At 36.7% G+C, this 21,136-nt stretch overlaps 3 protein-coding genes across 3 annotated transcripts; 2 read left to right on the top strand and 1 right to left on the bottom strand.

The window, feature by feature from the left end:
- The first annotated feature begins 1,619 nt into the window (after positions 1 to 1,619).
- LOC147543464 (putative histone chaperone ASF1A) lies at positions 1,620 to 7,062 on the top strand. Its single transcript, XM_086673663.1, has 3 exons — positions 1,620 to 2,090; positions 5,732 to 5,847; positions 6,458 to 7,062. The coding sequence occupies exons 1-3, from the start codon at positions 1,982 to 1,984 to the stop codon at positions 6,839 to 6,841; spliced, it is 609 nt and encodes a 202-aa protein (XP_086529789.1). The 5' UTR covers positions 1,620 to 1,981; the 3' UTR covers positions 6,842 to 7,062.
- Positions 7,063 to 7,808: 746 nt separating this feature from the next.
- On the top strand, positions 7,809 to 10,832 carry LOC147543465 (Thiamine pyrophosphate dependent pyruvate decarboxylase family protein). The gene is made up of 2 exons (XM_086673664.1): positions 7,809 to 9,609; positions 10,307 to 10,832. The coding sequence occupies exons 1-2, from the start codon at positions 8,167 to 8,169 to the stop codon at positions 10,619 to 10,621; spliced, it is 1,758 nt and encodes a 585-aa protein (XP_086529790.1). The 5' UTR covers positions 7,809 to 8,166; the 3' UTR covers positions 10,622 to 10,832.
- Positions 10,833 to 13,014: 2,182 nt separating this feature from the next.
- On the bottom strand, positions 13,015 to 17,486 carry LOC147543466 (beta-glucosidase 44-like). The gene is made up of 10 exons (XM_086673665.1): positions 16,769 to 17,486; positions 16,402 to 16,460; positions 15,382 to 15,457; positions 15,135 to 15,294; positions 14,774 to 15,026; positions 14,276 to 14,391; positions 13,959 to 14,176; positions 13,796 to 13,827; positions 13,596 to 13,698; positions 13,015 to 13,471 (listed from the first exon to the last, which is right to left on the bottom strand). The coding sequence occupies exons 1-10, from the start codon at positions 17,040 to 17,042 to the stop codon at positions 13,197 to 13,199; spliced, it is 1,566 nt and encodes a 521-aa protein (XP_086529791.1). The 5' UTR covers positions 17,043 to 17,486; the 3' UTR covers positions 13,015 to 13,196.
- Between the last annotated feature and the right edge of the window lie 3,650 nt (positions 17,487 to 21,136).

Below are 21,136 nucleotides of genomic sequence, written 5' to 3' on the forward strand. Positions count from 1 at the left end.
GACCTCCATTAATGGAGGTTTCCATTTTTCTCCCATTTCATATTAAAATGTTATTTTTTAATTCTTCTCTCTCTCTCTCTTGCTCCAAAGACCTATGTTGAGTATACCATTGAAAATACTATACTTAAATTTCAGAGAAACTACTACGACCTAAAAGATCACCCAACCACCAGTACCCTAAAAGACTACTCCGCCTGTATATCTCTGATTTTTCTTTTGAGTGGTATACCATTGAAATATCATTCCAACCTCAGAGTCACCATTAGAAAGTACCCTCAATCTTTTAGGTTGGGTTATCGAAATGGTTCCCTAAAAGAACCACGAACTAAAAGATCACCTAAGTTTACCATTAATGGCAAACCATTTTTCCCCTCCGCTCTATCTAAAATTTTCATTAATCGTCACCGGATGTACTGATTTTAATGGTGACTCAGAGGTTGGAATGGAAATTCATCTTAAGCGATCATCAACTGATTCATGTAAAGTAATTGGTGGAGTAGAGAGAAAATTTGTTGATGATACGATGTTTGATGATGAAGCGGCTAGGGATTTCTGACCTGCTGGTTTTACTGAAGAAGCTAGTACTTTTAGAAGTAAATCTCAGTAACATTTGGATCATAGATTGAGGGTTGTTGGACTACCGAAAATTCCCTAGTTATTCGCGTAAAGAAGATGCTCTTCTAGAGATTTGCCTCGACATTCTTCAACCATTTTCAAAATCAGATCTGGTCGGAATTTGAAGATCAAAACGATATATTAATATTCTTTTCAAATTACATATCAGTACAAGAAATCGTTCAAGAAGATGGCAAAAACACAATAAAAGTACAAATCAGATCTCGAAATCCCTTTATTACCAAGGTAGTTGAAGAAGAAAGTGAGAAATAAAGAAGTGTTGAATACACTTTAATTAAACTTTCTCACTGTCAAGTTTCTTTAAGATTTTGAGATTTGTTGGTGCTGCAAGTAATATAAGCGTGAGATATGGAGACGCCCAATTCATGAATGTAACATTAACTTACAAACAGAGAGTCCACCACCCTTTGGTGTAACGGGCGGACACTCCTTTTAAGCCCATGAGGTCGTGGGATCGAGTCTTGGTGGAAACAGTTTCCCATCAAGATTTATCTCATGTGGGAACATAAATGATTTTCTTTCTAATACGAAATGGGTGCGCTTTCTCTCTCTAAGATTGAGAAAATCTCGTCACGAAGTTTATCTTGGTGATCGCGTTTGGACGATGGACTACCAACTATTTTTCGTTTTTATATAAAAAAATATTTTTAATTTTTTTGGAGGACCTTCATTAACATTACTCTTTTGAGAGAGAGAGAACAAGAAGAAAAAAGAAAAAAGAAAATGATTACCTCCATTAATGGAGGTGAAGAAGAAGAAGAAGAATGATATAAAACGTGAAGAGATAAAGAACTCAATAAAAAATAAAGAAGAAAAAGACAAAATAGGATAGGTTTGAAAAGAAAAAATCTGACTTTTTAGTCAATGCGTTGAAATCTACAAGAGTACAAGAGATTCATCTAGATATTTTCAATAAACTAGAGGGTTACATAGGACCTGGTCATAAACTAGTGGGTCATTTTAGAAATAATCCAATAATAAATGCCCAATGAGATCTTCAAGTGACCGGAAAACCTTGACAACCCTTTCTCTTGGGTGAAAGTATTCAAAATCTCCCGCCATTTCTTAGTTTTAAGGTTCCCTCCCATTACTCCTCACCGACTACTGCCGGTTGGCAATTTCTGCCCAATATAAGTAGAAGTATCGAGGTCGATTAAAACCGATAGCGGCGAAAAACAAACCATTTTTCGTTTCTTTTATTTTCCGCTCCTCTCTTGATCTTCAATTTGCGAAAACTAGGGTTTCTTAGTTTTCAGATGAGGGTTTTGCCATCTAGGGTTTTGATTGAGCTTTCAAGTACTGAGACCATTTCATTTGATATTTCTCTCTTCGATTACTGAAGAAAATGAGTGCCGTCAACATAACGAACGTCACTGTCTTAGATAATCCTTCGGCGTTTCTTAACCCCTTTCAGTTCGAGATTTCTTACGAATGCCTGATTCCTCTTAAAGACGGTAACTTTCTTCATCTCCCTCTCCCTTTCTCTCTTTTGTGTTTTTTGTTTACCTATTTATGATTTTATTGATTACTTTTAGGGTTAAAGGTGTTCATGTTTGATTTTGGGTTTCTTTTCTGGACTTAATCTTCAACTCAAAAGACGGTAGATTAAAAATCATGGGAAACGGATGATGCTAGGGTTAGCAATTGATTTAAAGAAAAGAAGATTGGTCTTTATGTAAATTCTATCTTTAATAACTGCTTCAGGTAGTCAGTCTTAAACCCTTGATTACCTGAAACCTTTGTTCCCGCTCATGAAATTGTTAAAACAGGATATTTTGGGGCGATCCTAATACTGAAAACTTCTCTGAATACCTTAGATTATCACCCTCTTCCTCTATGCCTTCCACATCTCTTGTTCCACATAGTTGCAGAGTAAAGATTCCAAAACAAAAGTTTGATCTCTGAGTAAATAGTCTGGGCATAGTCGTTTGGGGTTATATTATATGCTAATTATAGTTATACTTGTTTTAGATATAGTATTCGTTTGGGGTTAGAGTATATGCAAACTAATTATAGACAGACTTGTTTTAGATATAATGAAGATCAGGTGCATTGGAAATTTAACTTGTCGGATACCGTGGACCTTTTGATTGGTCCAGCCGTCCAGCCTCCATTGTTTTGGCACATAATATTGACAGCTACGTTGAAGTGTAGAAAACCCTTAGTTCCCTTTTGGCGTCCTTGGAAGTTGGAATTTCTCATAACTGGATAGAAAAATTTGTGTTTGTGTTATTCCATATTCTCAGCGCTATTTGGATATAAGGAAATCTGCATCATATTATTCCATCTTTTACACACTATTTCTATAGCTTTTACTTCGTGATATGAAGTAAATGGACAATCTCTCATTGAGTCCTTAAAATGGCAAGAAGATCTTGTTTTGGGCTTTCTATCACTGCCTTCCATGAAATGTTTCTCATTGTTCTTTTTTTGCTTTTGCGCCTTTATGTTTCATTTTAGATGACAAAATTGAAGTTACCTTTTCTGATTATCTGGATGGATTTAGCTCCGAAGTTCTTGTTTATTAATGGAATAGTAGTACGAATATGGTCAAGTACAGTGTCAGAATAAGAAAAATTTGGATTTACGCACACTCCAAATGCGGAGTGCTGAGCCAGATTAAACAAAAAGGAGAACAGTAGCGCAGTGTCAGAATAAGAAAATCTGTAATCACGTATTGTCTGTTAATGCCCCCCCCCCCCCCCCCCCCCCCCCAAATGTAGGCAAAATCTGTGTAAGATAACAAGACCACCTAATTCCTGCATCGCATCCTATAGAATAGAGTCCTCTGGCTATATTGTTAACCATTTTAACCTCCATGGGTCTGTCTCTGAGAATGGCTTTATATTCTTAGCACTTTTTGGTAATTGAAAAATCCGTAGTCATATTACCATCTTTTATACGCTATCTGCATAGGTTTTACTGTGTAATAAAAAGTAAATGGCCAATCTTTCATTCAGTTTTCTAAATGGCCAATCTTTCATTCAGTTTTCTAAATGGCAGGCTGATCTTGTTTTGTCTGTAAAATTGCTTTTCATAAAATGGTATCTATTTGATATTTTGCTTTAGCGTTGACTTGAAGGTTTTTCGTATTAATTTTATGCTTTTTGAACCTTCATGTTTCACTTTGAAGTTACTTGTTTTTTATTTTCTTGATGGATTTAGCTTTAAAGTTCTTGTTTGGTCTTGCATTTTGGCGAGTTGGCTTTAGAGTCTTGCATTATTTGTTGTTACATGCAAAGAGATCTATTTTTATTTGGATCCATGACTTGGGTTTAGATCCATGACCCAGGTTTTGACGAGTAGTAGGTATTTTAATGAGTGAAACAAATCATTTGTTATGTTTTGCCGATCACCTTGGGACTAGGTCTTACCAAAATCTCGAGCTGTACTCATTAATCAGGCATAGTTTGCATTTTTTCGAAGTACTCGTAGATGTGCTCCATAATAAATTTTAGTAATGTTATTTGAGGATGCTGTAAGAAGAATGCTATTAAATTTTGAGATATTTCATTTGAACGAAATACTCGGTTTTGACTGCCATCTAAATAAAATTCAGTATGCAGAGTCCTGTTGTGATTTTCTGCAGAAATCAAAGTTCATTGGTCATGATTAGTTCAATTCTGATATCCTTTACCTGTTCATGTTGCTTTAGACTTGAGGCTTTCATTTAACGGGTAACAGTAACACTATATTAGTATATGGGGATATGATTTTTTTTCCACAGTTTTACAGAGACTTAGGAGTAGGAAGTGCGAGGGATATATTAGGAGTTGCATCGACAAAAAAAATAGCTAGACAAATTGCCGTTGCCATGTACATACAGAGAATAAGGAGTCCAGAGAGATTTATCTTTTTATGTTTGGTCCATGATATTGATGGTAGAACTAAATGGGTTCTTATAGAGGCTTTTAGTCCTATCTTGTTTGACGAAGGAGATCGCCCGACACTTTTAGAATATAGGGTATGAGGTTTGGATGTAATTCATACTAGCATCCAATTTTCAGTACTTATTCATTTGTAAATAGAGGAGACCACATGGTATTCATGATCTGTAGAGATACATTGAATAATCTTGTGGTTAGAGCGTTTGTGTTTAACACAAATGACTCCATTATCATCAACGTCAAAATGGTGTTAGAGGACTTGCTAAGTTCCTATTAGATAGGCTCAGAATTTTCAAAACCTAGTAGCTCAATATTTTTTATGAGACATCAGTTTGCTTTTGCTTATATTTTTCCATCTCTCCATTTGGATTTTTTATTTAACATTCCTACATTTCATGTAACAGGTTTTCTCGTTATTAGCACTTTTTCGGGATTTCTTGTTGCATACTTCTGACATACTAACGTTAATCGCTTCAATGGCTAACATGTTATAATTTTATGCATATTTTGGGTGTTCATAAGTTCGTGTCAGTACATTAGAATAGTACTCTAGCACCATGCAGTATGTTCTTTATGTACACGAATGGCCCTTGTTTAGTTTACTAACTTGTAAACTTCACTCTATTTTGTTTTCACCTGTAAATTTTTTCAAAAATTGGTCTTTCGTAATGAGGTCTAACTTAGCAGTAACACTATTTAATACGAAGGCCGATTAGTACCATTAAATGTATCTTGTACACAAGAGGTGTTTATTGCCTAAGTTTTAAAGCGAAATAGTGAATCTATACTGATGGTTTCTGGTTTGTTGCTGATGGAGGTTTCGATACCTAGTAAAGTTGATCCTATTTGGTGTTGGTGTTTGGGTATATGGTATTCGAGTCTCATGTTCTAAGAGAGCAATTATAGTGGAGTAGATCATTTGAACACGAATCCGTGTCTTTTATTAGTATTTACTTTGTCCGCACATCTGAATATTGAATTTTTCAAAACCTTATCTATTTTAATCCTAGGCTCAGGATCTGTTTAGATAAAAATTCTGATTCTCTTATGATACCAGTATGTCAGGTAAGAGTATTTCATGTTATCTTAGTTTTTGATTGCCAGTTGATCTCCAAGCTTGAGATTTTTCCTTTTTGTTGCTTTATTTACGTAGTTATGTTTCTATATCTGGTTATGACATTTATATTTTTCTTGTCATTATGTTACAGATCTGGAATGGAAACTCATTTATGTAGGATCTGCAGAAGATGAAACTTACGACCAACTCTTAGAGAGCGTGCTTGTTGGGCCAGTAAATGTGGGCAACTATCGGTTTGTTTTTCAGGTAATCCCCTATAGCACAATGACTCATGAAACTTAATTTTGTATTGAGATTGTTCGAGTTGCTTAGTTGGAACTTCCAGGACTATTATATGTAATATGGAGTAGACCTGCTTATTACTATTTTATGAAATCTCAAGTGGAAGCAGAACTGGATTGAAAATATTCAATTTACTATTTCGCTTAGATGGAAACGGGTGGTGGATTAGGGAAGAAACCCCCAAACCTTTCGTTTTCTAACTAAGATGTTTTCCACACAAATCAAAATGGGTTCTTTGTCTTTGTTCTTTTAGGAAAGAAAGTGCCATAATGCTCAAAATAAATATCTATCTCCAGGCCATCTGCCTTGTTTTTAAAGTTCCAAAAGAGTATATTTGAAAGTAGATAACCACTCTAGAGAAATCAAAAACCCTCTTAAAAACATTCACATTGGCATTTCTCATGAAGAAGCTTAGAGTGCTCAAAGTGGAAATAAGAATCCTTAAACCTTTGTTGTTTCGTGACTCACACCTATGGGCTATAATGAAAAAGTTATCAGTAGACACGAGTGGCAGTTTTCATATTGTCAATATTATTTTTTTCTGTTTTTCTTAATCTATATGGCTCCATTACAGGCGGATCCCCCAGACCCGTCTAAGATCCGTGAAGAAGATATTATCGGTGTAACTGTGTTGCTGTTGACCTGCTCTTATGTGGGACAAGAATTTATCAGAGTAGGATACTATGTGAACAACGACTATGAAGATGAACAACTGAGAGAAGAACCTCCCCAGAAGGTATTGATTGACAAGATCCAGAGAAACATTTTGACGGACAAACCCCGAGTTACGAAGTTCCCTATCAGTTTCCATCCTGAACCCAATGAAAATGAAGAACAGATTCCTGCATCACCAGATCATCCACCTCCTGAGGCTGCTGAAAATGGGGAAAATCCATCTCCATCTGATCCTCCTTCCTCCGATAAGCCGCTGTCTCAACCAAAACCTAATGATAATTGAAGTTAAGATGAAGGGTTTCCAGCATTTTGAGAAATTCACCCATGTTAGGTGATTTGGTACTTCACAATATCTTGTTTTGAATTTTTTTTGTTGGTACTTCTTTTCTGTTGTTTTGTGGTAGTTGCATCTGTTTTATGAAAGAAACTTAAGTCTGAAAATGCTGAATGACCTTAAAATACTTATACATAAGCAAACATGTGTTGATTGAACACTTGCTTTTATTGTTTTCCTTCTTTTGGTTGGCTGTCACTTTCAGAATTTTAGAAAGAAAACTGAAAAGGTTCAGGTTTCATCTAGTGAACCTTGTACTGGGAAGGTAAGAGTGGGTTGGACGCTGAAGGAAGAGTTTCATTTATAGCCAGGGCCCAGGGGTCACTTGTGGTGGTGAAATTGGAATGGACGACTTGAAAGCAACTTTGGGGCTTTGTTTAACAAAGAAAATAACCACACGGCTCCGTAGTTGAAGATGATAACTTGGTCAAAGACAGACCAATCTTTTCCACTTCAGTGATCTTTTTAAACATCAAGATTAGAATACTGTTATCAGTAGGAAAAACACATGCAACAACATGATCAACGAGGGCTGCACATTTTCACATAATCGATTAGGATCTTCCCAAAATAACTACTCCCCCTAATTTCTCATGCAACCCAAGATTTTTTCCCTTCCATGAATTTTCTCTCCCCTTTCCCTCGAAGCTTTCTTCTCTTTTCCTTGTGGGCTTCTCTTCAGATATACCTCCTGTTTCAAAAAGGTTACCAACTACAAGGGCTTTTCCTTGGGGCTTTCTTCTCTTTTTCCTTGTGGACTTCTCTTTTTGAAAGGTGGATGTGTCTGATCTCAAATTGGATAAAGGAGAATGGGAGTGTATTTTAGTTGTTTTAATTATGTATGAATATTAATTATTTATTAAATTTTAATGAATTTTAATTATAATAATTGAATATTTTGATTTTTGGAAGCTCCGATTGGGATCCCGACGTTGGAATTGAGAAGCCACGGAACTCCCAAAATTCAAGGCTTCCGAAATTGGCAGCCCCAGCCCCACACTGGTCCCGTCTGCTCTTTCTTTTTTTTTTTTTTTTTTTTTGTTGAAAGCAGTGTGCTCTTAATAGTGTGATCAGAAAACAAACTCCGAAATTTAGGTACCGTTAACGTTGAAAGATGAGTCATCTTCCCACTCCACCACCTCACTACAATAACTTACGAAATCGTAAACCATTTGCTCTCTCTCTCGATCCTCAATTTCATCCCCATCCTATTTATAACTAACTTCCATTTCCAACTCCTACTCATCTCTCTCTCTCTCTAAAAACTCTTTCTAATGGCGGATAACGAAACCCTCGAATCAAAACCTAATTCAGAAACCCTAATCGATGGAAATCTCCTCATAGCTAAATCTCTAGTTCGTGCTGGTGTTGAGTGTATGTTTGGTGTTGTTGGTATCCCTGTAACTTCTCTAGCAAACAAAGCAGTTTCACTTGGTATTCGATTCATAGCCTTCCATAACGAACAATCTGCCGGTTACGCTGCTTCTGCTTACGGTTACCTCACCGGTCGTCCTGGTATTCTTCTCACTGTTTCTGGTCCTGGTTGTGTTCATGGATTAGCTGGTGTTTCTAATGCTTCTATTAATACTTGGCCAATGGTTATGATTTCTGGATCTTGTGATCAGAAAGATTTCGGTCGAGGTGATTTTCAAGAATTAGATCAGATTCAAGCTGTTAAACCTTTTGTTAAATTCTCTTCTAAATCCACTGATATTTCTCAAATCCCTAAAAATGTTTTTGATGTTTTAAATCAAGCTGTTTTAGGTCGTCCTGGTGGATGTTATCTTGATTTCCCTACTGATGTTCTTCATCAGACAATTTCTGAATCTGAAGCTATTAAGCTTTTGGATTTAGCTGAAACAACTAGTGCTAATAATAATAAGATACAAAAACATACTAATGAAACTTCTTCTCTAGGAACCCTAGAAATTGAGAAAGCTATTTCTTTGATTAGAAATGCAAAGAAACCTTTGATTGTGTTTGGTAAAGGTGCAGCTTATGCTAAAGCTGAAGATTCATTGAAGAGATTTGTCGAAAGGACAGGAATACCTTTCTTGCCTACTCCTATGGGGAAAGGGTTATTGCCTGATACGCATGAGTTAGCTGCAACAGCTGCTAGATCTCTCGCTATAGGGCAATGTGATGTTGCTGTTATAGTTGGTGCTAGGCTAAACTGGTTATTGCATTTTGGTGAACCACCGAAATGGTCGAAAGATGTGAAGTTTATCTTAATTGATGTTTCCAAGGAAGAAATTGAGTTCAGAAAACCTCATCTCGGGTTGGTTGGTGATGCTAAGAAGGTTATAGACATAATTAATAAGGAGATAAAAGATGATCCTTTCTGTTTAGGAAAATCCCATCCATGGGTGGAAGCGATTTCTAAGAAGGCCAAGGAGAATATTTCAAAGATGGAGATTCAGTTAGGGAAGGATGTTGTACCGTTTAATTTCCTTACACCAATGAGAATTATAAGGGATGCAATTGTAGCACAGGGAAGCCCCGCTCCAATTGTGGTTTCGGAGGGTGCAAATACAATGGATGTTGGTCGATCTGTTTTGGTGCAGACAGAGCCTAGAACAAGGTTGGATGCTGGAACTTGGGGAACAATGGGGGTTGGTTTGGGTTATTGTATTGCTGCTGCAATAGCATCACCTGAGCGTCTTGTGGTTGCTGTCGAAGGAGATTCTGGTTTTGGGTTCAGCGCTATGGAAGTTGAGGTATGATTCACATCCTTATGCTAATACAAATAACATAAGGCAGGACACAAATTTCACATTTCTAAGTATACCTAACATTGAGATGCATCATAGTACGTAGTAGTCTAGTACTAAGTATAAATGAATCATGATAATTTGGAATGAACTTGCCTGAGGACTCGCAACCGGTTGGAGTGATGATATTCATCATTTCTCTCGTACATAATGATTTTTCATGGTTTTCCACATACAAATTCTAGCTATTTCCGTGTAATTTCACGTCTTCCCACGTCTCTTTGATTCTTAGAGATAGTAAACAACCCCTTGTGGTTAGCTCCTATTGTGTTTCTTTTTTTATTTGTAGTTTAATGCCGTTATACGAGCAGTTAGTTATTCATGCCCAGAGAGGTGATCCTCTTATCCGGTGGCAGGGCAAGAAATTGATTAGACTCGGGTAAAATTTGGTAATAGCGAATGGATTTAAGTTTTGCAATTCGAGGAACGAGGATAGACTTGGTGTTTTTTCCATTACTTCTCTTAGTGTTCCGGATTTTAAGCAGTTTGGTTCAATTTGTTTTAGGATATTTGATTTGGGTTTTTAAAGAACGAGCAGTTTGTTCAGTTTTCCTATATTGAGTTCGTTTTCATTAGAAAGTAGATATCAAGACCTTTATATTCCATTTTTTGCGTCTTATGGTCTTTGTTTTGAAATTCGCAGACATTGGTGCGATATCAGTTACCAGTCGTTGTAATTGTTTTCAACAACGGTGGTGTATATGGTGGCGATCGGAGAAACCAAGAAGAAATTTCAGGCCCTCACAAAGATGATCCTGCTCCCACGTCATTTGTTCCTGGTGCAGCATATCATACCCTAATTGAAGCCTTTGGAGGTAAAGGTTATCTTGTTGGAACACCTAAAGAACTAGAGTCTGCAATTGCTGAATCGTTTTCTGCACGAAAACCAGCAGTAATAAACGTTACAATTGATCCTTTTGCTGGCTTAGAGAGCGGTAGAATGCAGCACAAGAACTGAAAGAAATATTCTCTGAAGGAGTTCGTTATTAGAGCTGAATAGTTAGTTATTAGTGTCTTAATAATAATATACGGTTTCTTAGTCATTAGCATAAGAAACTTGAAGTATTTATTGGTTTAGTAAATAAGTATTCAGAAAGTTGGTGTCATATTTGTAATATTAAACCTAAACTACGGTTTCTAATGGTCAATGTTTTGGGTAAACAAAGAAATTTTCCGCGGTATCAAAGGGCAGTAATGGTCGGGACATGGGACATCTTAGGAGTCTTAAGGAAGCTTTCGGGTGGAAACAAAAAAAAAATTTTTAACTTTTCTTTTCCTCCAAACACCTCCATACCCTTAATATTATTTTTTGTTTCTTCTTTCCTTCATCTTCCCCTCCCAGCACCACCAACGCTACCATCAACTACGATGCCATCATGACACTCGGGCGCCACCACCATTCTCCTCTCTCTCTCTCTCTCTCTCTCTCTCTCTCTCTCTCTCTCTCTCTCTCTCTCTTATTCCCTCTTCCTATCTCTTCTTCCTTTTTTTTCTTTCCTCTCTCTCTTAAACCAAAGAAGGGAGGAGGGCCTCTTCGGAACCTTCGCCTGGTTTCCGACAGTCCCCTTCGTCGAACTAGAGAATTTCTCCAAAATGAGTCGCTGACATTGACATAGGGCCGGCCGATGACCCTCTGCCAGCGGCTTGAGAAGAAGGGTATGTTTGGAGGAAGACTTCTGTTTTCCTTACGAAATTTTGTAGTACCGAAACTATTTTTGTTTGCCCAAAACATCTACCTTCTAGTATATAAAATATATCTTTAGTCTTTCTGGAGGGGTGTGGTATATTGAGAACTAGATTTCTGAGGAAGAACTTTACTTGTTGCTATTGTAAATTTTGGAAGTTGTGTGCATAGCTCGGAGGTCTGCTCAGTGTAGACTGTTCAGTATGTTCACCTCTCTCAGACTCCAATATGTATTTTGTGTGTTCAGACTTCAGAAGTAGGGATCATTTCTATTTGGCTCCTTATTGTGAGCAAACTACTTTTTGTGCCTCATATTTCGACTAACTACAAGTTTGACTCTCAAACTAACCAATCAGTTACTTCTTCGTCGCAAACTTTTTTTCACTTTTATCCTCCCCATCATTATTGTTGTCTTCCCTCAGATACCATAATTGAAGAGAGCTAAAGTAGATTAGAAAGAGAAACAAAAATTAGAAAGACAGGATGCTGCACCCCGAAGAAATGGTTTCTGAACTTTTCCTCTGTATGGCGAGTTAGGGAGATTCCCCCCTCCACCTTCTCTGCTTCTCGTGAAGGAGTTGAAGGAGATGTCCTTCGACCAAGGTGACAATGCGAACAATTTGTCGGATAGGACAATTGATGTGGAAGATCATCAAGTCCGATTGATTTAGGGATCGTAGAGTTGTAGCTAGAGACCAACTACGATCGTCGAATTACGAAGTAATTCGCGGCTAACTTCGATCGGATCCTACAATGGGTTACACATAAGAGTGTCAAATTGATCTAGGATATGACTAGTGGGAGTGAGATTTAACAATGGGAATGTCCCATAAACATATCTCAAAGGCCTAAAAGAGAATTAGGCAAAGATAGTACAAAAAGGCCAAAAACAGGGTTTTTGGGCATTAGCCGATTCGGGAACTTCTAGGGCTCGGATTGGGCTGAAATTTTGAGGGGAGATTTCTGAAATATCCAGTAGTATGCATGCAAAGTTTCATGGTGTTTGGACACCTCCTCATTAGGGAATTGAGAAAATATCATTAGATGTTATTTTCGACTATTTCCTTAAATCTTATTCTAAACGGTGTTTTAGGAAATCTTTGAGGAGGTGTATTCTCATTAGGGTTCTACATAAACACTTTTAGGACAGAGAATAAGGTGTGAAATTTCTCTCTAAGCTTTCTTACTCTACCATATCAAGTAGAGAGGAGAAAGTGAGCTAATTCCCATTAACTATCTATCTAGTCAAGAAGAAAGGAGTTTTTCTTCCAACCACCATTGGTGTGCTAGCTAAAAAACAAGGTGGGAGATCAAGTTGATTGCTCGTGTCCCAAGTAGAGGAGCTACGCTTGAAGCTCTTGGTCTTCTCATAAGCAATTGGAAAGGTTCGAGGGAAAACTAGCGAATAAGGTATTTATCTTTCTAGTTTTACTTAGTATTATTATGGGCTTATGCATGTGATCCTGGGAATACTAGTGTAGACATTAGATGTCTTATTTCCGCTATAAACACTAGTAGAAGGGTGTAAAACCCGACATCTCGTACTTCCCGTCTCTGTAGGACCTTCTTTTCCTCCCTCTCCAAACTAGTTTCAGAGGAAGATGGGAGTGGTTTCCATTATTGATCAAGTACTCATTTAGGTTAATATAAGCGAACATTGGAGCAAGTAAGGCCTAAACAAGTCATTTATTTGAATATATGTAATCGCTGAAAACAAGCTCTAATATGCAACTTTTATATATTACTGGTTTTGATATCTCTTAACAAGTGAAACTTAACAACCTACTAAAAAGAAATTGACACTTTAACACCAAAAGATTAATCCTAAAACAGCATATAAATACTCTCTTTAGTTCTTCCGGTTAAGTAATGTTTTGAACCAATAAGCCGACATCTTTGGGTACCTCTTGAGATCCTTGTAGTCGACATACACGATACCGAACCTTGAAGTGTAACCTGATAGCCATTCGAAGTTGTCGAGTAAAGACCATGCAAAGTAACCCGTAACATTAGCTCCATCGTCGATCACCTTCTTTAGTTGGATCAAGTATGTCTTATAATAATTGATTCTCCTTGTGTCATGTAATCCTTTAGGAAGTGTAAGATTACCAGGATCATCCATTCCTACATAAATCAAACCGAAGAAAGAATTTCAATCATAAGAATATACTCCGTATTAACATTTGCTAAAGAGTTCATATTTTCTTCTTGTTGTCATATTATAGCGTATATCGATAAGTACTCTCACCATTTTCCGATAGAAACACATTAGGGTTCCCGTAACGCTCCTTAACATAGGTCAAAGCTTTGTACATACCCCATGGTACCTCATATAGCCAAGAAGAATATGCCTACAAACTCAAACTTGTCAGTGAAACTATATATGTACATATATACGAAGTGGGTACTAAGATTCAAATATTCCATACAAAAACAAGTTTTGCATACCCTTGGTCCAACTGGCACGCCATTACGAGCAACTGCAAGGTACGTATGCAAAAAAGGTAAGAGATATAAGGTTAATGTCAACAGGAATATACGATGATAACTCTTATATGTTCTCGCCTAATAATAATTAAGAGTCGAAAAGAAGTTAGGATTGAAGTCTTACAAGCAAATCCACAATGCCATTCGCTTTGATAGCCTCTTGGTTGATTCTTAGAGAGATGTTGATCATACATGTAGTAAGTAGTGTACTGGTTAATACCTATATAATCGAAGGACCCTTTTACCATTTTAATCTCTGCTTCTGTAAACTTTGGGAGCCTTTCAGCTACAATCCTTTGCATCGATTTCGGGTACTCTCCATGTACTATTGGGTCAAGAAACCTACAAAAAATCATGAAAGATCAATTGTTCTCTGAGTAAATATGTTATGCATTTGTTTTGATGAGTGAAGAAGATGATGTTAGATTGTTAGGTTCTTACCATCCAAGATGAAAGTCCCTTGCTCTTTGAGCTGCCCGATGATCGGCCTTTGTGTCGTTAAGAGGTTCGTACCAAACAAAATCCAAGAGAATTCCAATCCTTCCTTTTTGTATTTTCTAAACCAAACCGTAGTTATCAGAGATTGTTTCAAGTTAGAATACACTAAAAATCAGAAACGATAATGAGAAACGGAGTACGTGCATATGAGTTGGGTGGTCTTGGGTCCCTCTCACCCCAAAAGCTAGGGCAGTGTGAGCTTATCCCGACAATGATCTCTCTCTCTCTCTCACACATAGGTTTTAACTCCAATAGACTACTGGGCTAGAAACTTTTTTTATCGCATGTTCTCTAAGATCAGTGCTAGGTCGGCCTTGGGCCTCTCTCACCCGAAAAATATAACTCAAGTATAAGGTTTTCTCTTAACACTTGCTAACCGACTACTTACTCATCCATTCCACAACCAATATGGGATTATCCTAAAAGAATTATATTGTTTACCTGATATTTTTCTCGGTATCTCTGAACACCAGCAGCATGAGATAAGATGAGATTATGAGCTGCGATATATGGTTCAGTAGCAGAATTCCCAACTGTACAGTTTCCGAATGGTTTCGAACACCTCCCAGGAGCAAATATTCCATTATCATACCCAAGTGCAGCAACTACTCTTGGTTCATTGAATGTCATCCAATTCTTCACTCTGTCTCCAAACATCTTGAAACAAAAATCTGCAAAATCTGCATAATCTTTCCTGCATATTTGTCGGAGATTAATCTCTTGCTCTAAATGTTATCATCTTTGAGAGCTGAAAAATCGAATACTGTCTTCAATGAGAACTATATATATACAGAATACTTACACAACATTGTGACTCAACAATCCATTGTATTTGAGCTCAAGAGCTTGAGGAAGATCATAGTGATAGAGATTTGCATAAGGGGTAATGCCTTGTTCAAGCATGTAGTTGATCAGTCTATTGTAGTAAGCAACACCCTTCCAATTCACCTTCCCAGCTCCATCTACATCAATTAATTTCATCATATACTATACTATAAACACCTAACTAAAGATCTAAGTGTTTCCTTAAAATAAGTGTTGAAACTTACCTGGGAAGATCCTTGACCATGAGATTGAGAATCGATAAGCATCGAAATTTAGCTTTTTCATGATATTTATATCTTCCTGCAAAGAAAATTTCAAGAATGTAGTTTATTCGTACTGACTAATGGGATTACAAGTTATTTCACTCGAGGGTCTGTAATCCAATGGTTGTGCGTTCTGAAAACCGAGAGGTCTTAAACTCGAGTCCTGAGGTTTGTGGTTTCTCCTCAAGATTTATTCATTCCATGTATTAAATAAACTATAAGTAGTTCTAGTTACATGGTTTGTTTAGGCCTATATGGTCTTGATAACTATGGCCAATAAGAGTAGGAATCATGTGATCCCTAGTAAAAGATAACTTGGTAAGAACACAAGCATATCAAACACTTCAGTTGACAAACATACAAATTCTTTAAAGAAGTAGAAATCTTAATTATACACTGATTTAGAGATATTAGATAATTACTTATATAAACTCCAAGGTAAGTCATAAAAATAGTAAAGAAGGGAAAATAAGATTGACTAAATTATTTTGAGTCCTTCTAACATGTGTCCCAAGAAAAGATATAGGCCATTAATTTTTAACTTTAACAAGTCAAAATCAATTGCCCTCATTAGTTGTTCCCACTCCTATATTTTTAAGTTAAGAATTTGTTTTTAACAAGAATCCAATTAATAAAGATGAACCTCTATTTGTTAATAACTTAACAAGACCCAAATGAAATAAGAGTTTATCTAACAATTGACATTATTCTTACGCCATAAATAATGTTTACTATTAACAAGTCAAAGTTCAACTCGAATCTAATGATTAAGCCAAAATACTAATAGTTTTATATCATTGTTACGCCATAAATTAATTTTACTTTTAACAAAATAAAATTCAACTCTACTCTATTGATTCAGTCAAAAATCAAACTGCCCGTCCTAATATTATTAATTCAAACATTTGGAAATTAGAAAAGAATTTCTATACAGACATGAGTCATAAAAAGTCCCATAAAAATAAAACAAAAAGATCTTACTTTGTAACGATGATATTGATCTACAGAAACTTCTCCCGTAGCATTATTCGCAATAACCCCTTTAATTCCCAAAAAAAAAATCAATGAAAATCACGAAAAGAGTAAAGTGTAATAATAACAACAATGATGATAGGGCCGCCTGAAATCTTGATGTGATATCAGATCCAACGGTTGACTCTTATTCTCTTTCATCAAGAGAGAGAAAAGTGGTGTAAATCCAACCGTCGGATTAGAATCCACCCCAAGTTCATGCCCTCTTTTTTCGGTGGCTTGGACATTTTCCTAATAATAGTGGTAAAGTTTGTGTTTAAGGAATTCAAAAATATCTTAAAAGTATTAGAGGACTACTATGGGTTATATAAATTACCAGGGGTTTTAACAAATTCATCCCAAATACTGGGGCCACGACCATCTTGACTAGCCATTCCTTCAACTTGATAAGCTGAAGTTGCCGTCCCAAACACAAACCCTTTTGGAAAGCTTTTCCTACTCAACCCACCTGTATCAAATCTTACCCTCTCCTCCGGCCATATTTTTGTACCCAACTCCGATCCATTAGCCACACACAAATCTCTAGAATAACAATGCACTAGTAGTAAAACTACTACTACTAGGTCAACTGACCGGAGAGAATACTTCATTATTGAAACAATATTGACCAAGAACAAGAAGAAGAAAACTAGAGAGATAAAAGAGGAAGGATGGGTGACATGGGGTTGAGGATTATGAGAATTTAAAGAGGAGGAGAAGAAGAGAAAGATAATGACAAAAGAAATAGTGGGTCTAGCTAGTGTTTTAACACAAGGGAAGAAGAAAAGGGACCTCAATTCACTCTTGCTTTATCTAATAAAAACAAGAATTTGATTTGTAACCAAACTAATGTGGCTAACTTTTACGAATAATATTACAAAAAACCATCTCATCTTATTACTTCTGGAGAAAAACTGGCAGGATGGACACCCAGTTTTTAGTATGAAAGCCGTTTCTTCTGCATACTTTGTACACGTTTCAGACTTACTTGAACAGTTTTTTTTATCTTATCATATCTCCTCGAACTTTTCACCTTTGGTAGAATTGGGTTTGTTTTTTTGAGAATTCGACTACGGTTTACGTTAGTCGTTACAAGTCATTGATGCATCATAGAGATGTAATGAGCACGATAACCGCCTACTTTAAACTGAGACTGAAAGAGGCCTAAAGCCCGACAACGAAGAGGCCTAAAGCCCGACAAATTATTACATTATTCATAGCCTACATTACATAGGATAAATCTTGATGGTAACTGCTTCCACCGAGACTCGATCCCACGACCTCATGGTCTTAAGAGGGGTGTCCAACCGTTACACCAAAGGGTGGTGGACATAGAATTGGGTTTGTTATGTATTTGGATTAAGAAGTTTGGAGGAGGCAAAAATAACAAAAAAAAAATGGTTATTTTTTAGTTATCCCCTAGTTTCTGACTAATTTCTTGCGACGCCTAATTTATGCTAAATACTCATACGACATCCTAGTTTTGTGACTAATTTTTCTCATGGACTCTATTTGAACGGTTTTTATTTGTATTTTCAATGCATTGACTAGAAAATCAACATTCCACTTTTCCAAAGTACAGTTCTTTTTCAAGTTTTTTTTTTCCTCACCTTCTCTCTCTCTAAAAACTCCGGCGAAGGGTTTCCCTTCGCCGGCGCTAGACCTACATCTGCTCACGAACAGACCTTGAATTTTTTCTAGAGAGAGAGAGAGGAGAGAGAAAATTAAAAAAAAATTAATATTTGAAGGTCGCCGACCGGAAATTTGGCCGCCCGGCGACCCCTGCCGCAGAAGATGATGATGTGGCGTGATAGGTGACTTGGCAGAGAGAGAAAATGAGATGGAGGAGAGAGAGTAACGGACATTTAAAGATAACGAAAAAAGTGGGCCATACGGGATTATTTGCTAAAGTAGGGGGCTAGGCAGGAAGCTGGTCACAAAGTTGGGGGCCATTTGGGAAATAACCCATAAATTTATTATCTCAGTCGGGTGATTAAGTGATTAGGGTTTATAAGGAAGAAGATAGGTTAAAGATAGAAGAAGAAGAAGATGAGTCAAATAAATTAGGGAGTCAAAAGTGCAATATTAATTATATAAGAAGGGTAAACTGGGAATTAGTTAAAGTATCATTGTAGAAACGGAATATTCCCGAGTGATCCCGTCAAAAGGGGGTCCAAAGTGTAACTCTGAAAAAAAAAAGTCCAAACAGCAAGTCAATCATACGAAAGGGGGTCCAAACAACAAATCTCTCCATAATTTATAACAAAAATCTCCATTTGATTGCGTATCTTTTGTCATATATTCATTTGACACTAATTTTTTTACTTTGCATTCGTAAATTGTTAGTCACTTTTTTTATCCATCAAAATTGCGCATTTTCTCTATCTATCTTCTTTACTCTCTACGACATAGCATTCACTATGTTAGTGATAAGTGGTATTTCTCTTTGCAGGAAAGAATCTCTTCAAAGAGGAAAAGAAATGATTAGAAATATCTTCTTCGTCAGAACAGAGGAAAAGGTCCCTTTGGTTTCAAGTAGAAGTGAAGACTAATTGTTTCTTACCTTTGTCTTATTCATCTAAGAAACATCGACGGTGCACGAAAAAAAAAGCAGAAAAAAAATAGAGAGGTCGCTAAGAAGAAGAAATGGGTAATGGCATTGACACATTCAAACATAATAACAGACAATTGGTGGAAAATTAAACGAGGAGGTCAACTTGAATTTGCAAAAAAGGTATAGAGAGTCATGCATAAAACTCATAAACTAGGGAGCATTTGGGAAGTAGTCGAAAAATAGTACTTAACAAGTGAAATTTTGCTAATCTTGAAAAATAATTAGGAAAAACTTCTCAATGACATGATATACTATTTATTTTGTTAATTTTAATAATCTTAATAATGTAATTTATAAATTGTCATAACATAAAAAAAAAATTATTTGGCTGCGACTTTGGGGAATAAAGAACAATCTTCGGGGAACAAAAAATTTTTACAATTAGTCAACTGAGATTTACTTTTTTTTTCTATTTGTTGCTATAGGTCTTCCAATTTTGGGAGTTAAAAAATTTAATTTTTAGAAGATCCTATAAAAGAATTTAGAAAGAACTTTTATAAACTTAAATAAAATCTTTAGGGATCAAAACCTTAAACTCCTTTCCAAGTGTTTCTTTTTTTTTCTTCATCTTCTTCTCCAAAGTTTTGTTTTATGCGAATCACTAAACTCGAAAAACATAGAGAACAAACCTAATATGTTTTAAGGCTCAAAATTAACTGATTTATAAGGTTTATAATGTGTTTACCTCTCTTGGGGATGATTAATGGATGAAGAAACTTGCTTTGAACCTCCCATGAAAGATGTATTAAGAGCTTCAAGAGATTTTGTTTGATGATCTCTAGGGTTTTGAATGTTTTTCCCTTTTTATTTCTCTAACTTTGTTTCTGATTTGAGTTAATTCCTATTGGGCCCCCTACTTTGTGACCAGCTTCCTTTATGGGCCCCTATTTTCTGTAAATTCAACTATGGCTCTTTTTTTTTTATGTAAATGTCCTAACTACCATTCCTTTAAATATTTTTGCAAAATAAACTTAAAAAAAAACCTTAATTCCACCTCATTTTCCTTTCCACCACACATCTCTCTCCACGTCACCTCTATCTCTCTTCATCACACCTCTCTTTCCAACTCACCTCTCTCTCTCTCTCTCCAACTCACTTCTCTCACTCCAACTCACTCCTCTCACTCTCCAACTCACCATTACCTTCTCCGACAAAGGTCGCCGGTCAAAATCTTTCCGCCGGCGACCTTCAAAATTTTTTTTTTTTTCTCTCATCTCTATCTCTCTCTAAAAACTCCGGTGAAGGGGGTTTCCCTTCGTCAGAGTCGGTCTGTTCCGGCGACCTTCGTCGGAGAAAGTAATGGTGAGTTGGAGAGAGAGAGAGAGAGAGGATCCAACTCACCTCTCTCTCTCTCCAACTCACTCCTCTCTTTCTTCAACTCACCATTACCTTCTCCGACGAAGGTCGATGGCCGGAAAATTTTCCGGCAAGCGACCTTCAAATTTTTTTTCTCTCATTTCTCTCTCTCTCTAAAAACTTCGACGAAGGGGGTTTTCCTTCGCCGGAGTCGGTCTGTTCCGGCGACCTTCGTCGGAGAAAGTAATGGTGAGTTTGAGTGAGTTGGAGAGAGGTGAGTTGGAAAGAGAGGTGAGGTGGAGAGAGAGAGAGTGACGTGGAGAGAGATGTGTGGTGGAAAGGGAAATGAGGTGGAATTAAGGTTTTATTTTTAATTTTATTTTGAAAAATATTTAAAGGAAGGGTAGCTAGGACATTTACATTAAAAAAAAGAGGCCATATTTGAATTTACAGAAAATAAGAGTCATAAAGGAAGCTGGTCACAAAGTAGGAGGCCAAATAGGAATTAACTCTTCTGATTTTAGAAAAGTATGGGTAATAGCGGTTAAAGGTTTGGGGAAGATAAGTAAGAGAAGTGATGGAAAAGAAAGAGCAAAAAGTTTGGCTAGAAGTTACGAAGGAGATGAGACCAGAAATTCCAACCATGATATTTAAGATGGAGAAATCAAAGCCCAACTAAAATTAGCTTCACACAATTTAGTTACTCAAGATGTGGACCATTTCAAGAGTGACTTCCACTCTGTTTATGGACCCATCTACCGGAAAGGGAAGACTTTCTGGGAGATAATAGTTTGG

The sequence above is a fragment of the Eschscholzia californica genome, unplaced genomic scaffold (genome assembly GCF_041429995.1).
Source record: "Eschscholzia californica isolate CP2 unplaced genomic scaffold, dmEscCali1.0.p SCAF_4, whole genome shotgun sequence".
Taxonomy (NCBI): domain Eukaryota; kingdom Viridiplantae; phylum Streptophyta; class Magnoliopsida; order Ranunculales; family Papaveraceae; genus Eschscholzia; species Eschscholzia californica.

Excerpts from the sequence above, each read along its gene's own strand:
- LOC147543466 (XM_086673665.1), bottom strand. The coding sequence starts at position 17,042 with ATGAAGTATTCTCTCCGGTCAGTTGACCTAGTAGTAGTAGTTTTACTA. Across the intron at positions 16,461-16,768 it reads TGAATTTGTTAAAACCCCTG|GGGTTATTGCGAATAATGCT; the intron begins GTAATTTATATA and ends TGGGAATTAAAG. Across the intron at positions 13,828-13,958 it reads ATGGCATTGTGGATTTGCTT|TTGCTCGTAATGGCGTGCCA; the intron begins GTAAGACTTCAA and ends CGTACCTTGCAG.
- LOC147543464 (XM_086673663.1), top strand. The coding sequence starts at position 1,982 with ATGAGTGCCGTCAACATAACGAACGTCACTGTCTTAGATAATCCTTCG. Across the intron at positions 2,091-5,731 it reads CCTGATTCCTCTTAAAGACG|ATCTGGAATGGAAACTCATT; the intron begins GTAACTTTCTTC and ends ATTATGTTACAG. Across the intron at positions 5,848-6,457 it reads ACTATCGGTTTGTTTTTCAG|GCGGATCCCCCAGACCCGTC; the intron begins GTAATCCCCTAT and ends GCTCCATTACAG.
- LOC147543465 (XM_086673664.1), top strand. The coding sequence starts at position 8,167 with ATGGCGGATAACGAAACCCTCGAATCAAAACCTAATTCAGAAACCCTA. Across the intron at positions 9,610-10,306 it reads TCAGCGCTATGGAAGTTGAG|ACATTGGTGCGATATCAGTT; the intron begins GTATGATTCACA and ends TGAAATTCGCAG.